The sequence below is a fragment of the Protopterus annectens genome, chromosome 4.part1, assembly GCF_019279795.1.
Source record: "Protopterus annectens isolate FY-2018-M chromosome 4.part1, PAN1.0, whole genome shotgun sequence".
In the NCBI taxonomy this organism is placed as follows: domain Eukaryota; kingdom Metazoa; phylum Chordata; order Ceratodontiformes; family Protopteridae; genus Protopterus; species Protopterus annectens.
Genome location: NC_056734.1, coordinates 307,064,231 through 307,082,552, shown reverse-complemented (window position 1 = coordinate 307,082,552; position 18,322 = coordinate 307,064,231). Strand labels below are relative to the sequence as shown.

The 18,322-nt window shown below is 38.0% G+C and overlaps 1 protein-coding gene across 8 annotated transcripts in view; it reads right to left on the bottom strand.

The window, feature by feature from the left end:
* The window catches only part of LOC122800839 (uncharacterized threonine-rich GPI-anchored glycoprotein PJ4664.02-like), a 662,067-nt gene that overhangs the window by 139,153 nt on the left and 504,592 nt on the right, over positions 1–18,322 (bottom strand). For 7 of the 8 annotated variants that reach the window (XM_044070146.1, XM_044070147.1, XM_044070150.1 and 4 more), the window contains 3 exons: positions 16,339–16,443; positions 5,682–5,798; positions 5,453–5,569 (listed from right to left, as the gene is read on the bottom strand). In XM_044070146.1, the coding sequence (XP_043926081.1) occupies positions 5,453–5,569; positions 5,682–5,798; positions 16,339–16,443 (339 nt within the window). The remainder of the gene's footprint in view (positions 1–5,452; positions 5,570–5,681; positions 5,799–16,338; positions 16,444–18,322) is intronic. The other variant, XM_044070151.1, reaches the window with a different exon arrangement.

Sequence of the window (18,322 nt, the reverse complement as noted above, 5' to 3'; positions counted from 1 at the left end):
AAAAGCATGATCTGAATGCAACACCAGATGGATGCATAGGGTTATGGATGCAGCACATTCTGACATCTATATCTGCCTCCACCACACTGGTGATGCCCTGAAACATTTCAGTGATGTAGTTGACAGATGGTGGGCTGTCTTTGAGCACATGTTATCTGTGTTGGAATGGTGTCAGACACATGGATGTAGGCCATCTGCTGAGGGTACATGTGGCCATGAACATGCTCCCGTAGTGGCAGTACCTCCAGCGCTACAGGCGGAAGTGTGCTGTCCACACTACAACATGGCAGGCCATGGGCATGTGGTCTTGGGTGGTCCCGTGAAGGACAAAGGCCCACAGGCAGCAGTCGCTGTCAGGTACTAGCACCGCATCTGAACTCGGGCATGGTGCTGCCCGTGCTATTCCTGATGAAGCCAATTTCTGTGTTCATAGCCGGAGATGGTGATCTGTCCACTCTACCATGTACAATCCATAGCTGTCCACCATACACACATGTAGGGCTAGCACTGGACTTGAATGTGTACAAGCACACGATCCAACACCACTGTCAGATGCATGTCACCAACAGACACATATGGCACCTCTCCATGCCCATCTAAACAGCACCCCCTATTTCCACATAGCAGGTCTTTGGGTGGCATAGGCAACAGACTTAGGCTCAAGTTAGCTAAGTGTGGAAGCATGCCCAGTCTGATTGTCAGTGCTTACAAGATGACTTCACGCCAGACCTACCTATACTCCAGTCTAGCATTATTGTGTGTTGCAGGCCATTGGCTTCTGCACCTGTTACCATAGTACTGCAGTTCCCTGATATTGTCCAAGGCATTGCCCGGCTGTTTGCTGACCTTAATCTGTGACTCGAACTTCAGAATTGTACAGAGTTTTACAGACTGTCAAGACGTTTGCCTCATATTTTGGCCCATTTCACATAACGTGGTTTTCTGGCAAATTAGTGGCAAATCAGTGAATATTGTAGTAAACAAATAATGACAGGCATTTGAGTTTTAGACTCCATGCACATCAAGACAGTCATGCTAATGCATGACTTGTTATTCTATCAACATTCAATGTTTGTAGGAGCACATATTTAAAACCTGTCCCAATTTGTGGGCCTTGGTCCCACTTTTATTCACTTTATTTGATCAGATGTCTTGCTCTTAAGAGGTTGAGAGATGTGACTGGGGTACATAGTGAAACACCACACACAGGTTGACAGTCTGCATACCTCTACCTGTACATGTTTTTGCAGAATGTCCAGCATTTTGCCCCATATATCTGCTGTGTTCTTCATACATTTGTGGTTTCCTGGTAATATGCTGTAAACAGTGGTCACTGACTTGTTGTACCTACTGAGACATTTAAGTGATGGTCTTTACATTCTGCAGCTAATCTGACCTGCTGCAGCCTGCTGTTGTACTAGCCACCTGCTAAGTTAATCAGAGCATGTATAATGTCTGTCTGTAGGTATGGCCTTTTGTGCCCTCCATTCACTCTGGCTTTGTCCAGCTTTTTTGCAGTAACAGATTGAGGGGTTATGACAGCATGTAGGACTACCACCATATGAGTACCACACTTGCAAAATATGTTGGATGCTGCCAGATTCGAACCATTAGCAGCATCACGCATGATACTGTACCTGGCAAAGTGAGCCACAACAGCTGCCAGACAGAAAGGTTTCACTCTTCATACTATGAACAAGATAGAGGAATTGTCTGGTCTGCTGGTATATCATTACAGACTTACTGTTACAACAGTTGTATGGGAACACTGATGTGTTTGGGGTTGGGGACATCAGCCTAAGCTCTGCTGGGATAGACAGTCATGTGATTGTTCTGTGACCCCACTGTTTGGCATCTCCCTGGAATAATGTTGTGGAGTTTCCAGCCATGTGTTCTAGTGGATATTATGGGGCACATACTAGTGAACAGAGTACCTGTTGTCCCAACTGACTATTAGATCTGTACAAGTAGCCAAATAGCCAAGTATAGATCTCTGCAAGCAGCCCAGTAGCACACTCTATATAGCCCACTATATTCCCTTGCATGCATGCAGCAGGTCCAGACATATGCTACCATATTGTAGTACCCCTTACAAGTGGTGTATAGGAGAGTGACATACCTTGCGAATGCAGCAGTTGATAGACCTATACTTTGGAGATGACTCTGTCTGATGTATGCAGTCCACAGCCTATACATGGTGAGGTAGAAGTTGTTTGGGCTGGCTGACATCATTTTTCTAATATGCATGCGAGTTGGAGTAAGGTGTCAGTCCCTATGGCCCTAGGTTTTCAGTGCATGTGCTATGCATTGTCTCTTGGCCAAGGCCAGGGCATATTGGGCATGCTTATGTCTGCCTACAGGGACGGCCTCAGGGGGTTCCTCCTCTAAGTCCCCCTGTGGGTACGGATGTGGTGACCTAGGCACTGGTGGGGGGCTGTGTATCCCTTCCCTTTGCTGACTCTGCTGCAGCAGTTTCTGCAGGATCATATTGTGTAGCATGGCACATACTGTGAACATCTGTGCACATGTGGATGGAGAGTACTGCAAGGCTCCACCAGGTATATTGAGGCACCGGAAATTTGATATCAACAGCCCAAACACACACTCTATGATGTTCTTGGTTTGTGTATTTGCCTCATTATGGCATTCTTTGGTGGGTATGTGTACATTTTTGATGAGTGTCATTATCCACTGTTCCAGTACATAGCCAGCATCTCCAAGTGAATGGCTGTGTGGGATGTCCCCCCTAGCAAACATCTGGTACAGCTGTGATGTGTGTGTCAGATAAGTGAGTCATGATAACTGCCAGGGCTGCCAGCACACACATTCATGATAATGCCCTGGACATTGCACAGGACTTGGCAGTTGATGGAGTGGTTGCCCTTGTGGTTGACATAGATTCTGCCCTCTTCACTGGGTGGTTCCTTGATGTGTACATGAGTGCAATCTATGGCAATCAGTACCTCACAGTAGTTTGCTACATGGTAGAAGAGTCGAATACTGCTGGTCCCCTGCTCAGGGGTATAGGGAAATAAATGTGCTCACTGGCATGAGGTAGCATGGCATCCAGGAACTGGTGAAGTACTCTGGAAGCAGAAACCTCTGAGACCCCCAGCTTTCCCACAGTTGGTCTTTGGAAAGTACCTGTAGCTAGTATCCTAAGGGCTACACATACCTTTGTTTCCACTGGAATGGGTTCCCTCCTGTTGGATCTAGGTCTGAGTTGAAGTTAGCAGAGCTCAGTGAGTTCTTGTAGTATATCCCTGTCCACCCTGTATCACTCTACATTCTCCTGCTCACGTAGATCCTGGTGGGTTACCCTGGGGCTGAACACTCTTCTCCTTCTCAGTTTAGGCCTATGGTCAGTATCAGCAGCAGCTGCATTGACCTCAGTATCTGGCACATACATATGTAGCAGACCTGCAGCAGCCCCTAGCATTCTGTCAGTTAAAATTCCCAAGTCTGTACTCCAATGGTGCAGAGTATGGAGTAAAATCAGATTGCAGGGTGTATGCATACTTTATAGTGCTCTGCTGTAGCTGTAGCCTGTGTGATTGGCTACCTATGATGCAGCCCACCTGCCAAGTACATCATTAAAGGGTTTAATGGTCCTAGTTTAAGTGAAACAGGGCTCATCAGTAATTAATATATCATTGGCTTTCTCAGCCAATTTTTTTCTTGTACAACCTTCCTTGTTGAGCACTGTGGAGCACTGCACAAACCCAAACTGCACAGAGAAACAAGGCTTAGCAGTGAGAAGACATGCCCCCATGGAAGGTTACACTCAGCATGGCTGCGTGCCATGCAAACACACTCAAACCCGCTGAAACGTGCACCCCTAAGGTAAACAAAGCTTAGCATTCACCAGACACACCCTCCTGCTGAGGAGAGTGGTGTGCTGCACAAACAGGCACCACTGAGCTCCAATGAGTTTAAAAGATTGCAGGCACACCCCTCTTTTTATGTTAGTTACCTCTTCTGTGGACAACAACATGGTTCTTTGCCTACACGGATGGGATCTGCGGACACAGATACCCATTTGTGCTATTCAGTAACCCCAGCTCATTTGTATACAGATCTATGCACAGTACCTGGAAACTACACTGTTACAGGTCCTGCCTCTTTAGCAACCACAGCAGTTCTACATTGTACATACTCCATAATGGCATGTTGGCGCACTGCAGCACACTGTGCAAACATACCTAGGATATTAAAAAAATAAAATTATTTAACATTATTTTCCATATGTTTCTGATACACAATGGTCACGTTTGCACATATGTGTGTCCTCTACACTATTTCTGCCAATATCTACACATTTACAGCCCCTGGTGTCATTTTTACATCCTGTACACAGACTTTTTCTGTGTACATTACTGACACCAACATGGGGTCTGCACAACTGTCGATCTTCTTACTGGATTTCTCTGCCTGCCTCATTTGCATGGATTTCACCTGCTTATAATGTGATTTGCATGCCATGGACACTTCCCTGTTCACACACTTGTGTACACCCCTCAGCTCCATTTACTGGATTGCACATCTGCTTACTTCAGTGTAAGCACCGTGCCGCTATGCCTACATGGCAAATAAGTCCATGCAGAGTTTATTACATTCCCCCCATTATCTCCTGAAGAGAATGTACCCTACTCTCCTTTGTTAGAGCTGGTCTCACCTTTTAGAATGACCAGCACTGAGTTAATTACTGCTTCTGTTGTTATTTAAAAATGCAGATTTGAGAACCTGCGTTTATCATAAGCTCAGTAGTAGAAGTACATTTAGTGAGTTGTAGCAGACTGTAGCTCAACAAATGTTTTGCAGCAGTTTAACTTTTGTGTATAATATCAAGTGCCACAATGAAGGGGAAGTTATTTGTTTTAACCCTTTGAGTAGTAAAATGTAACATCGGAAGCCTTAAGCCAGGATAATCAAATGCTTGGAAAGCACATAGATGGTATATGAGAAGTATAATAGGTTATGTAATAGATACATTCCTAGTGAGAAAGAATAATTAGAAGTCATTAAAACACTTTGTGTTAGATGCAGTAGCATGTCCAGATGTTATACTGAAAATGCCTCATACTTTACTTTATTGGTTAGAAAAATAAGTAATAGTTACTTTGCAATGTAACCAAGTGGACACTATTCCTATGACATAAAAAGCAAGTGTTCCTGAACAGATTATCTAGTGTTTTGGAAGACACAGCACAAGTGATGTACAATTTGAGAAGCTTTGCCTCTCAAACTATGCACTAAGCCTGCCCTACACTCTGTGCTACATAATTCAGCATCATTGTTTCAAATAACTCATTACTGGTGTTTTAGGTAAGTCATTACTAGTGTTTTAGGTAACTCATTAACAGTATTCCTGGTAAAATGTAAATAATAAAATCATTAGCTGCACCATACTCGGATGATTTGGTTATATTAATGTAAATGTTATAATGATTACCTGTGAAACCTGCTGCACATAAACAGGAATAACTTCCTATTGTGTTGTTGCAGGTACCATTTGCACCACATGGTGAATTTTCGCATTCATTAATGTCACTGCAGACTGTTCCGTTTCCTGTGAAATTGAATACAATGTTTAACGTTATAGTTCTTTTAATATTATAGCATAAACATATTATCCGAATACAAGAAAATGAGTGATTTTAGTGGTATGACTGAATCTTTACCTGTGAAACCTGGTTTACACCTGCAGAAGAAACTTCCTATTGTGTTGTAGCAGGTAGCATTTGCACCACAAGTTGAATTTTCACATTCATTAATGTCAGTGCAGATGGATCCATTTCCTGGGATACATGAAAACGATGTTTACAACATTTTACATCTATAACTTTATTTATTTATATATAACAAGGAATTTTATCTAGAACATATTACTGCACTGATTTATCTTAAGACATTGAGAAGAAAAAAGGATGAGGACAAGGGACAAAGAGGGAGGTGATTTAAACTGGAGTGATAAAGTTTTATGAATTATAAAAATATCCATTTAATTTTGTGACTACCTTAAGTGCATGCTAAGAAAATGTAATGCTTTTACAATATACTATTCTTCTAGTGGATTTCAGTATTTATTCCATTAACACAGAAACCTACACAACTACAAATATGCATGCACAGTGCTTCCTAGATGTCAACATTGGCTTCTCCTTAGAACAACTACTTCACATCAGGATGGTGCAGTGGTGCTATGTTAGCATTGTCACCTTAGGGCAAGGGGTTCTCTGGTTCAGTTCTCGGCTGGGGTACCTTCTGAGTGGAGTCTGTATGTCCATGATGCATTTATGTGGGTTTCCTCCGGGTGCTCTGTTTTCCTCCCTCATTATAATGGGCCTTTGCTGAAAACTGGCTTTGTTCCAAATCGGACATTCACGGTTAACGAATATTAGATAAATGTCCCAATTATAATAGCAATAATATTGAAACTAGTCCTCACCAATATAACCATACTATGATCTATAATTGTAGATTGTCAAATCTGAACAGAGGTTACCCCCCCTCCCACTACCACGTCATACCCTTCATTATTGACAATTCTTGCTTGTTGTATTCGGTCTCTCCATTACAAAACCCCACACAAGCTTTTTTAACTTTATGTTATTTTCTCTTTGAGAAAGCATCCAAATGATCATCAAACTCCAACTTTTTGACCAAAGTTGATTCCACTGCTAACAAATATTAAGCAGATAACCATTCATGGCCCATGGATATTCTTCTTTCACTTTTTATCCTTTTTAAACAGAAGAAGGACCTTTCCCCACTGGCACTGCCAGCAGGCATACCCAGGAATGTATATGTGTGTCTGTATATAGTATGTGCCTGTTTTTACGTGTGTGTGTGTGTGTGTGTGTGTGTGTGTGTGTGTGTGTGTGCGTGTCTGTGTTTATGTGTATTAACGTTCAGCTTTGCTTTCTATAATCAGAAGCATTCACCATACATAGCTCTCAACACATTAAGGACAAATCTAGAAATAATTATGGAGCAGTCCAGACAATCAGTGACCCTTAAAATATTACCATTATTAACTTGAGACACTGGCAGAATAATAAAAATGAATCAATATATATTTGCTGAAGTAAAAGAACTCTATAACTGTAATAGTGTCATGTCATTATTTAATATTATTCACCACCTATTCCCCAAAAGTCATCAGCCAGTCACCAGAAATAATTATGATCAATCAGGGACACTAAAATATTAAAACTATTAACTTGAGACACAAGAAAAGTTAATTGATATACATTTTATGAAGTCTATAACTAATTATTGTCATTATCTAAATATAAATAAATTTACAACCTTTTTTCAAAAAATAAATATAAGAAATAAACACACTTTAGGAGGGATTAAGAGGCACAGCCTTTATCCTGACTGGTATACTGTGGCAGAATTTGGAAGAAGTACAAAAAATAACTGTTATTGTCCTTCTGTATATTAATTGACTACTGCATACCTCTCAACCTCTTATCTCAAGAAGTCTGGACAAAATCTAAAATAATGGGGAAGAGGCAAAGCCCCAAAAATAATGAAAAACTGCTCTCCTATAACAGGAATTGTGTTGTTAGCTTGCATTTTCTGAAAGATACAGAATATCTGTACAGCCTTATTGTTTATCAGTGTTATATCCTCAATGATTTGCCAGATATGCTGAACATAGACCTAAAATATGGAGGAAAAATCTGGACATTCTGTCTAAACCTTACCAGCTAAGAGAGGTATATGACACCTTTCTCAACTTCTTAACACAACTGCACAAGACAAAAATAGGATGTCATTTCCCCCAACTCTCAAATGTCTGGTAATGGTAAAGAAGTAATCATGTCATGCTAGCACACAAATATTGATAAAAAAATCTGCTTTTACTCTACATCATAGCTTTCAACCAATTAGGGACAAATCTCAAAAGAATCACAGACAAATACAGAAATAATTGAAGACAATTAGTGACAATCATGGACAGGATTAAAACATTAGTATTATTAGCTTGAAGCATAGACAGAATAAGAGAGTGTGAATTAACACATACTTTTCTATAGTAAAAGAAGCCTATAAATCAAATTATTGTCATTATTTATTAAGAGTAATTTACCACCTTTTCTCCAAGAGCCATCAGTCTAATGATGGATTATGACAGACATAAACTCTAGGTCAAAATCACTAACAGCTGAGAAGAGGTATGCTTTCATAACCCTCAACTTCTTAGTGCAAGAAATCCAGACAACATCTAAAATAATGGCATGCCAAAGGCTCAAAATTGGAGACAGACTTTGAATATTGCTCTTATTAAAGTAGAAAATTGCTAGAAACATGGGATTAGTCTTAGCACATTTTTGTCCTGAAGGATATTCATTTGTATAGCATTAACTCTCTTGCAGACCTTCACTCACTCTGTAATGACCATTCACACAAATGACAAACTGACCAGTTCAGTACTCAACCTCTTAGAAACGTCACTGTCCCAAAAAAGCACATCACTATGATCTGCAGTCCTCTCTGTATAAAACCATAAATCACAAATAAAATGAAATGGATGTGATGTCTGCAATGCAAGTAGAGAAGGTAAACAATGTGCCACAAAGAAAACTGATGGGGTTTGAGGCTTATGTTCTAGCCAAATGCTAGAGCAATGCTCTTTTCATTTGTTCCTATTACATAGGAAATCTATAATTTAAATACAGAAAAGTAAAGGACTTTTACTAACTGAAACATTTTGTTCAGAATAAATCTGATGACCTGCACTCAAGTGGACACTCAGTCGCAGTAAAATTAACATTTACCATACCATGAAATGTGACAGCTTCATATGTCAATGATTTACACACCTGTGGAATAAATTCCTACCCTCAGTTAAATTCAAGCTGTCAATCCATAACTTCAAGAAGGAAATGGATGACTATTTACATCAGTGAAGTTTCAACCAGAGCTGGATCTTGACAAACAATGGTAATCCATTCATCTTTGTCCATTGCTGTGTTCTGGTAATCATGTGTTTTTTGACAGATATGCAGAAATGATCACATATTTGAATGTTGCAAAAGTGTCCTTAAAAGTATAAATAACTTTTACACAAACCAAGATATTCTTACATACCGAAGCTCTAACTTGCATTCTCCGCTGTTTAAAAATGCAGCCACTATCACAGTTATCCTTCTGCTATAAAACATAACACTCAAGCTCATGTGAATGACTAATGTCAAGTAGTTTGTATTGTGTTAGACAAAACAGGCAGGCAGCAGGTATACTTTTATAATAATCGGAAATAAACATGGGAACAATTTTAGTGTGACATACTGAGGAAGATTCATAACAAGCAACTAGGAAAATGGGATGGCTGATTAAATTAAGAATGCAGTTCATTTTCAGTGCTCTACTTGTATTTTTTTTTTGGGGGGGGCTGTAAGATAGGAATAAAAAATGTTTTCTTACAGGCATAAAATACATTTAAGACATATGCTTCTTTAGGTTAACAATTACATTTAATTTCTGTTCATAAAACTGATACTCAGAAAAGCATCTTTCACGTTAGGTAGAGTATGTGCAGTGCAGTATCAAATTAAAGCTACTCGACAAACACATACCTGTCCTAAGTACGATATACCTGCCCTAATGTCACAACATTTGCTCCCTCCTAATGTTTGCATTCATGTACGAAAGTACAGTAAACACCATATAATTATTATCTTTATAAAATGCATCTTAAACAAATCATTAGCTTCTTCCTTGGCAGTAACTTACTTCAACAATTGTCAGACACATGTTGAATAGTACCAGCCACCAGATCACACTCTTTCTAGTTTCATCTCAGGTAACTGTAATATTACAGATACATGCTGAGATCTTTGGAAAAATATTTAGAAACCTTGGAAAATTTTTGCTTACTCCGGGTGGCCTGTTTCCATAACAACAAAAAAGTTAATCCTAATTCACACTACAAAAAAGAAGCTACTAGGTACCCCATACTCATAGTGCAATTATGCTAGTGTTGTAAAAAAATAATTAAATCATACTCCAAATGACATCAAAACCAGCAATTACTTTTAATAATTATGTTTTCAGTTCACTGAAGTTCGTCAGTACAGGTAATCAGTTGTTTGTAGTTGACCTACTCATAGGACAGAAATTAAGTGTTTAACTATTATAAGGCAGCAAGGGAGAAAGAAAACATAATTATGTGGCCATGACAATATTATTATCCCATCAGACATTACAGGTTATTGGAATTTAAAAGGTAGCAGTTGTTCTGCAGCTTCGCACAATGGTAAAGTTAAAAGCTTATTCATTATGAATGAGTATTACACAGGGAGCACTTTTTAACAGAGTTGCCTTCAGTCAGGAGAGATTGCCATAAAATAATAAAGCTTAACATTTTTATATATATATATATATATATATATATATATATATATATATATATATATAGATATGTGTATATATATATATATATATATATATATATATATATATATATATATATATATATATATATATATATATATATATATATTTTTTTTTTTTTTTTAATCAATTTTTCCCATTTTAGGGGCCGTAGCCTTCATGGGTCCCTAGGTGACTGCCTATTTCATCTGCTGCTGGATCTGGCTCTGAATCCAACCACTGTTAAGTAATATTCACCATGAAGCTAAAACCTAATTTGCCACTAAACTCTGTTATCTTTAGAGACTATTCTAAGAGAAATCTATTACAGCTAAATGATACCTGATGGAATTTAATCACTTCCATCACTGCAATTACCCCATCTCACACAATGTTGTATTCACAGACAGCTACTATGCTCAACTAAAAGCATGCTAGGTGCAAATATAATGGCATGTTCAAAACTAAACTATATATTAACAAGACAAAACTTATTGTTGATAAAAATAGAGTTAAACATTTTCAGCTATGTCACAAACCTTAGCAGCAATACCCATCAATACATAACAATAGCACATATTCATCTCCAGAATATGAGCATATTATATTGAGATACATTTAAATCAACCTTTACAGTCCTAACTTTCCCCACAAATTATTATGCCTTCCCCAGCTCAATTTTCAGCAAGCACTGAGGGACTTCTTTAAGGCCAAAAGCAGTAGCTCTGTGGATCCAGACAATGCACCAAACTACATCACGTGAGCAACAAGCACAGCCTAATAGACTCACTAGTGAATTTAAACAGTTTTAGCTCTCCATTGGATTCATCCTGGATGCATGGAAAATTGCTAGAATCATGTCAGTCCACAAGGGAGGACCCACCAGTGACCAAGAAAACTAGAGATCTATAAGCTTCACTAGTCACATATGTCTGTTTAAAAAAATCAAGAACTGAAAATAATGGGATGGAACTCAACAGAAGTAGCAGCAGTTCATCTAGTTCCTCTTCTGAAAATAGAGTTCTCTTCTGTATAGTCAGTTATATGAGAGTAGGTACAAAGGGTTGTCATGAAAGAATCATGACTCTCTCCATTCCCACAACCCATGGTCACTTGGCTGAGGACTCTTGTGGATTTATAGAAGAGAACAGTAAATCAAATAATCCCCAAGAGTCTAGCTATATGCTCACAATTTGGAGTAAGCTGCCTTAACAAACAAACCAACCAACAAACAAACAAAAAACAACAAACAAGTAAACAACAAACAAAATATATGATAGCATTGGGAGGAATGCAGAATATCTTTCCCTGGCTTATAGTTTAGTGCAGTGCAACTATATATGGAGAGTCATTTTGCTAAATGTCTGGTGTAGCAATCTTTTACACAGCTCTAAACTGGGAGACTGCTTCATAAGATAAGAAGAAAACTAATGAATGATGCAACATGTTTGGTGTATTCTTATTTATCACTGTAATCATTGCTTCCCAAAAGAAACAGTGACTACATCAGTAAATTATAACCACTATTGTACTGAGATAAAAGCAAGGTCCAGGTGAGTCTTTCTTATCTTGGAAATGCGCGATTGTCTATTACAATTAAGCTCTAAAATGTAGCAGTTTTATAGATGCAAAATAACACAGAAAGAAAGACAAAACATAATATTCTAAACTAACAGCCTACATTAATTTTGTTTTGTGAAGTGCTCATTGTCATGGGATGTTACATTCACCGAGTGAAACACAATCTTTCTGCACAATGCTGAATTTTGATTTAGCAAAAGGTGAGAAGGTGAGACTCATTCAGTGAATGAACTTTAATCAGCAAGCAGTTGAATAGTTTAGAAATTGGTTAGGCTGCTTTGCAAGTTGTAGGGATGGGTTTTTAAAGGCTTTTTCAGCTTATGTCAGTATGTAAAGGGAGTTTTCTGAATATATGTTCCCTTTGTTTCTTTATGGGATATGTTCTATCCTTAAAATGCTATTTATTCTCAAAGGAAGACAATAGTTGTCATAGATAAGTTTAAATGCCAATCAATTTAAAAGGAAGACAATAGTTTTTGTAGATACATTTAAATGTTGATGTATTTAAAAGGAAAGTTCACCTGGCTATATAGGTAACAAGTTAGCTTTATTCATCGTTAGGCCATAGTGCTCATTATGACAACTGCTATGAATAAACCTTAATTTTTTTTACCTTTTGCAACATATAAATAAATACTCAGTTATCCTAATGGCAAATGCTAGATAAAGATTATAACAAAAACATTTATCAGGTACACTATGTAAATATATTTGTTTGCAACATTGGTGAGACTTCAAAAGTTTATACCATTTGTGGTTCACAAGTTTATTTACATCTTTCCTGGATCTTCAGATTTCCTAACATTTATAAGTCTCAATAAAAGTTAACTAAAAGTTTGCACACAGCAAACTCAAAGTACAGGCGCACACACATTATCCCAAGAGCTACAGACCACCTAGAACAATACCCTTACCCAAATTTACACATAATTAAAAACATTAATGTAATCATGTATCGCAAGCACCATTCCATTCAATGTGGACAAAAGAAAAACTTCTCATATTGCACACATGCTAAATACATATACACAGCCCTACCACAAGAAAAAAATGTGGAAGTGATACTAACAAAAATAACAAAACTCTAAAATGAAGACATACTCTACTAGAGCACATAAAAAATACTACTTTAAAAAGAATTACAAAGCATATCAATACTGGAGTAGAAAGTCATCCACAAAATAGCTCCCCTACACATGATTGAGGTGAAATTACTTGAGTGTTTATAGCAAGTAGAAAACAAAAAAAAAGAAAACATTTCTGGTATGGTTCTTAATTGTATGCCAACAATGATTCACTTCTTAAGGGAGATTTCTTCTTCATGTTGATGCAACTGTAAAAATAAGTGCAGGGATTTTTCACCCATTTGAATTTCAGGCCTTTTTTTCATCCTATTGGAATGTAAATGTTCAGGTAGTCAGCATTTCATAGTAGAACCCCACAAACATTTTTGTATTTAAACCTATGGGAACTTCCTTCAACCTTGTGATAATGCAGACAGTTAATGCTACCCATTGAAATCAATGGAAAAAGTACATGAAACCTAAAGATAGGTAGATAGATGAGTGTAACACATATAGATATAGATTTATAAGTAAGAACAAGGCTAACTGTGCCATTGTGGGCTATTTTAACCCTAGCCAATTTGAATTTTTTGCTTGAATTTACCTAACCCTTTGGTTAGAGATTAACCTTACCTATTCCATGGTTGATAATTATATATTGCCCTTCTTCTTCATCTTTTCCCGGTTAGGGGTCACCACAGCAGATCATCTGTCCGCTCATGATTGGCAGTGGAGTTTTACAGTGTCGAGTTGCCAGCCCGGCACCCGACCTTCCACAGAAGGCACACACATGGACACACTCACACCTAGGGCCAATTTAGAGTGTCCAATCCACCTACAGCATGTCTTTGGGATGAGGGAGGAAACCGGAGCACCCAGAGGAAACCCATGTGATCACAGGGAGGACATGCAGACTCCGCACAGAAGGCACCCCAGCCGAGGATCGAACTGGAGAACCTCTTGCTGTGAGGCGGCAATGCTAACCGCTGCACCACCGTGGCCGCCCATAATTATATATTGCCCTAATAAGAATAAATGGGATTGTACCATAGATAATTTGAGAAGACACATGCAATGGAAAAAGCATTCAGAAGCTGCCTCTGTCCATTAGTAGTACAGCGGTCAGTCCTTTTGTTTCCCATCCATAGATCCAAGTTGTGTTTGAATGTGGACAGGGTTGAACTTTGTTTTATGTGGATTGGGAGCCTGTTTCAGAGCATTGATACCCTTTCCAAGATATACTTGTCCCTCCAAATTATTCTGTTGATGTTGTAGAAGAGGTTTAGATTCCTAAACCAAGTATTTGTGATGTCATTTGACTTGCTAATGTGCAGTAAATCCATCAATATCTGGTTGGAAGATTTTTTTGTATGCCAGACAAAGGTCACTTCTTAGCAGTCTGTGATACCTAGTATAGTGACAGGGCTTTAAATTTGTCAATGTAAGATTTTAGTAACGTATCTCTGTGGGATGTTGCATGTGTCTGGAGAGATAAATGCCAAAGGGAGCATTATATTCAATGACTGCCCTAGGGAAGCCTGAGTAAAGGGGGGCAATGACATCCCTAGATCTAGCTACAATCCTTTGGTTTATAATCTGTGCAATATAGATGGGCTTTCTTACAACAATGGACACATGTTGGTCAAAAGTTAGGCCACAGTCCACATAAGTTGCCAAATCCTAAACAACTGTTTCAGCTCTCATGTTTGTATTGTTAATGTGTTAGTTCCATGAGATAGATAATTTCCCAAAGGATACAGTAATGCATTTTTTGGCATTCAGTTTCAAGCCGTGATGTGGCAACAGTTATTTATTTGGGACAAATCTTCATGCAGGATGGTTAAGTCATTTAGCAATTCAATGACTGCATCCAGGTTGTAAACATCTGCAAACTTTGTCAGCCAGAGCCCTTTGGTATTTGTTTTTACTTCAGAAAAGTAGATGCCAAATGGGTCTGGCAGGAGAGGTCCCAGTATAGAACCCTGGTGGACTCCAGTGATGACTGATGTCTTTGTGGAGGTAACTTCTCCTGTTTTGGTTATCTGCATCCAATCTGTGAGTCAGTTAGCAATCCAGCAGGTGACATAAGGGTTTATTTCAAGTGTATTTTTCTTTTATACTATGCCTGAGTGGGAATTCTGTCAAAAGCTTTGCCCAGGTTGAGGTATGCAATGTGTACTATTTTGCTTTCATCTATTGGAGGTTGTCTATGTCCTGGCTGATTAATTCCATAAGTCTTTCCATTACTTTGCATATGGAGCTGCTCAGATATATAGGTCTGTAATTGCCTAGGTTTTTGAAAGGTCCTATCTTGTGCAGGGGAATGACTGTTGCTGTTATACATTCTCTCATTATAAAACTTGCATAGGGGTTGAAATTAAACATTTTTTTAGGTGCATGGCTAAATTCTGCTTCATGCTATTGAACATGCATCCAGAGATATTATCAGGACCCATCAATGTAGTATTTTTAGCTTTTGTTACCACAGTAAGGACTTGGTCTTGTGTGATAGCTGGAGGAAAGCCAGTTGCAGGTATATCTTGTGAGACAGATGGAAGGGAGAGAGGATAAAGTTAGAGCTCAGTTTATTGGCCATAGGTTCACTATATATTCATCCCCAGTGTAGGTAACATCATTCACAATAACCTCAGAGCATTGCTGTGCTTCTGAGATTATTAACAGAACTAAAATATGCCTTGTGATTGTCTTTGGCTTGGGTAGCTATTTTAGCCTCAAACTTGGTTTTGGTAAATTTAATTAAGCTCCTAAGTTACTTGTTTATTTCCATGATGAGGGTTCTAGCGTTCTGGGAATTGCTCTTCTTACTTTCGGTCAAAAATATTTTCCTTTTACTACAAAGCTTGTTGAAATTATGTGTTTTTTTTTTCTTTCCTGTTAGTTGCCCTGCACTTGTTCTTAGAAACTTCACTTTCACATGAAGGTCTGGCCTATGAAATAAATGGAGTAGTTTGTAATGTAGGATGTGTAAACTGGGTTCAGGGTTCATGGTCCTTTCTCTCATTTAAAAGTTTATTTCCTAGATATACAGTACAAAGCATTACATTCATTACACACCATAAGTTGCTCAATTTCCATATATATTTCATGGTTAGCTTTATTTTAAAATAATATTAACTTTCTACATAATATTTTTCTGCATGATTAGTTAACTAAATCACCATTCTTGGCAGGGTGGTAGGCATTCACTTTACAATCCATTACTTTTCAAACTTGCTTTGTATATTCTATAATAAGAGCAACAGCAATATTTATTTATTTATCTTATTTGTTTTAATGCATAATTTACCTGTAAAACCTGAGCTGCAAATGCAGATAAAACCCCCATGTATACCGCTGTAGGCGCAGGTGGCATTTGCTGAACAAGGTGAAAGCAGGCATCCATCAGTGAAGGCTGTGTAAAAAAAAAACACCTTTTAAAACTGCAAATATCTTACTGTTAAACATGTGTGTATTGTATGTTTGTATGTGGGTTCTGTTCTTAAAAGGGATTAGGTAGCAACTGTTCAATAAAATAATATCAATCCATTAAGTACTCATGAATGATTATCAGAAATAGCCAAATATGTTTGTATTTCAGGAACTTAAGCCATTTCTAAACATGGCTTGAAATTAATTCCACAAAGGATGTTACTCAGTAATCAGCAAATATACTGCACCCTTTTTTTTGCAGAATCAGTAAGAGGTGAGCTATAAAATAGTTATAAGGAAAACACTGGTATGTTAGCCACCAAAGGAACCAAAAAAGACTTCTTTAGTATATAAGAATTTAATTACAGCTTTCGTCTCTAGGACTTCATCAGAAAACATCAATACAAATGCAAAAACACAACCTTTTACATAAAATCAGCTCAACCAATCAATTTAAAATGTTAATCCAGCAATAAAACAATTAAAGAATGTGACATACACATATTTTTTAGTCTTTCATGCAATAGCAAGTTTTGTATCCCTAAGAAAACACTTAATATTTACTTTTTCATTTTGGCCAGGGGTTGATCAGCCACCAGCCTCATTTACCAGCTGGTTTCCATTTATCGACTACATTTTTGAAATTACCTCCTCTCTTATCCAGCATTATTAATTCCAAAACAGCAAAAATAAATTTCTTGAATTTCTCACATATAAGGGAGTGTCTGTGCAAAGCATTATTTTGTCTTTAGTTTTGATGGCATAAATGTGTCCCTTAATCCTTTTTCCAAGCTTCTAATGGTCATACCCACATAGAAGTTTGCACAGCCCAAACACATAGCTACATAGACAACACCCTTCATTTTGCAGGTGTATCTAGCCTTCACATCTATAGTGTATTGCAAATCCTATAATGCTATATAAGGCCCTTCATAGATATGTCTTCAGGCACTATATTCACTACATTTGTAGTTATCAATGCTTTTTTGAGTAACTGGTAAAGATGTTTTATTATGATTGTTCTCCAATAAATATTTAATGCAATGATTTCTTTTATACACAAAGGCCAGACTTCCCCCTGCACTTTTAGCATGTCACTATTTCCAATGGTAATTTTTCAATTATTCTGTAAAATATTCCTCACCCTTAGCCAATGCCATTAGAAGGAAGAAACAAGATTGCCTGGGCTAATAGGGGTCACCATAATGATTTTTAAAATTTCTTTCTGAACCTTTGGAAGTATCTCATGAATTAGTGCAAAGGGTGAAAGCACATACAGGAACAGTACTAGCCAAAGGAATGGGAATGTGTCTGTTCTCCAAGTTTGGCATCAAAGATGTCTGGAACAGATTTTCTCCAACTGTCTGTTGGAAAGGAGGTGAACAGATCTAGATGACATTTTCCTCACATCTGGACTAGATCATGGAGCACCACTGCCTTGAATCACCACTCATGCATGTGTACCCAGGATCTGCTTATTCATTCTGCTACAACGCTGATGGTATGTATGATGCTGGAAAAGACAGAGAATGCCAGCCCTGCACTAAACTTCTATAAGCAGTATTAGCCCATTCCAAAGGACTACTTAAAGCATAATGAGACACTTTAGAAACATCATAAACAAAGTATTTAATACAGACTTTTTGCTCATCAGGTAACACAACAGCAAACATGTCTAAACTATACATAGACCAAAATCTAAATTTCCACATAAACCATGGGTAGTTAAACACTTTAAAGGCGATAGAGCTGGGCTTAACTATGCCAGTTTATTTCCCTGAGATTTAGCCACTTGGTTAGCTTATCTAAAGGGAATGAGTTTGTGCTGACATAATCTTTTTATTGAAAAAGCAGGGTTTGTT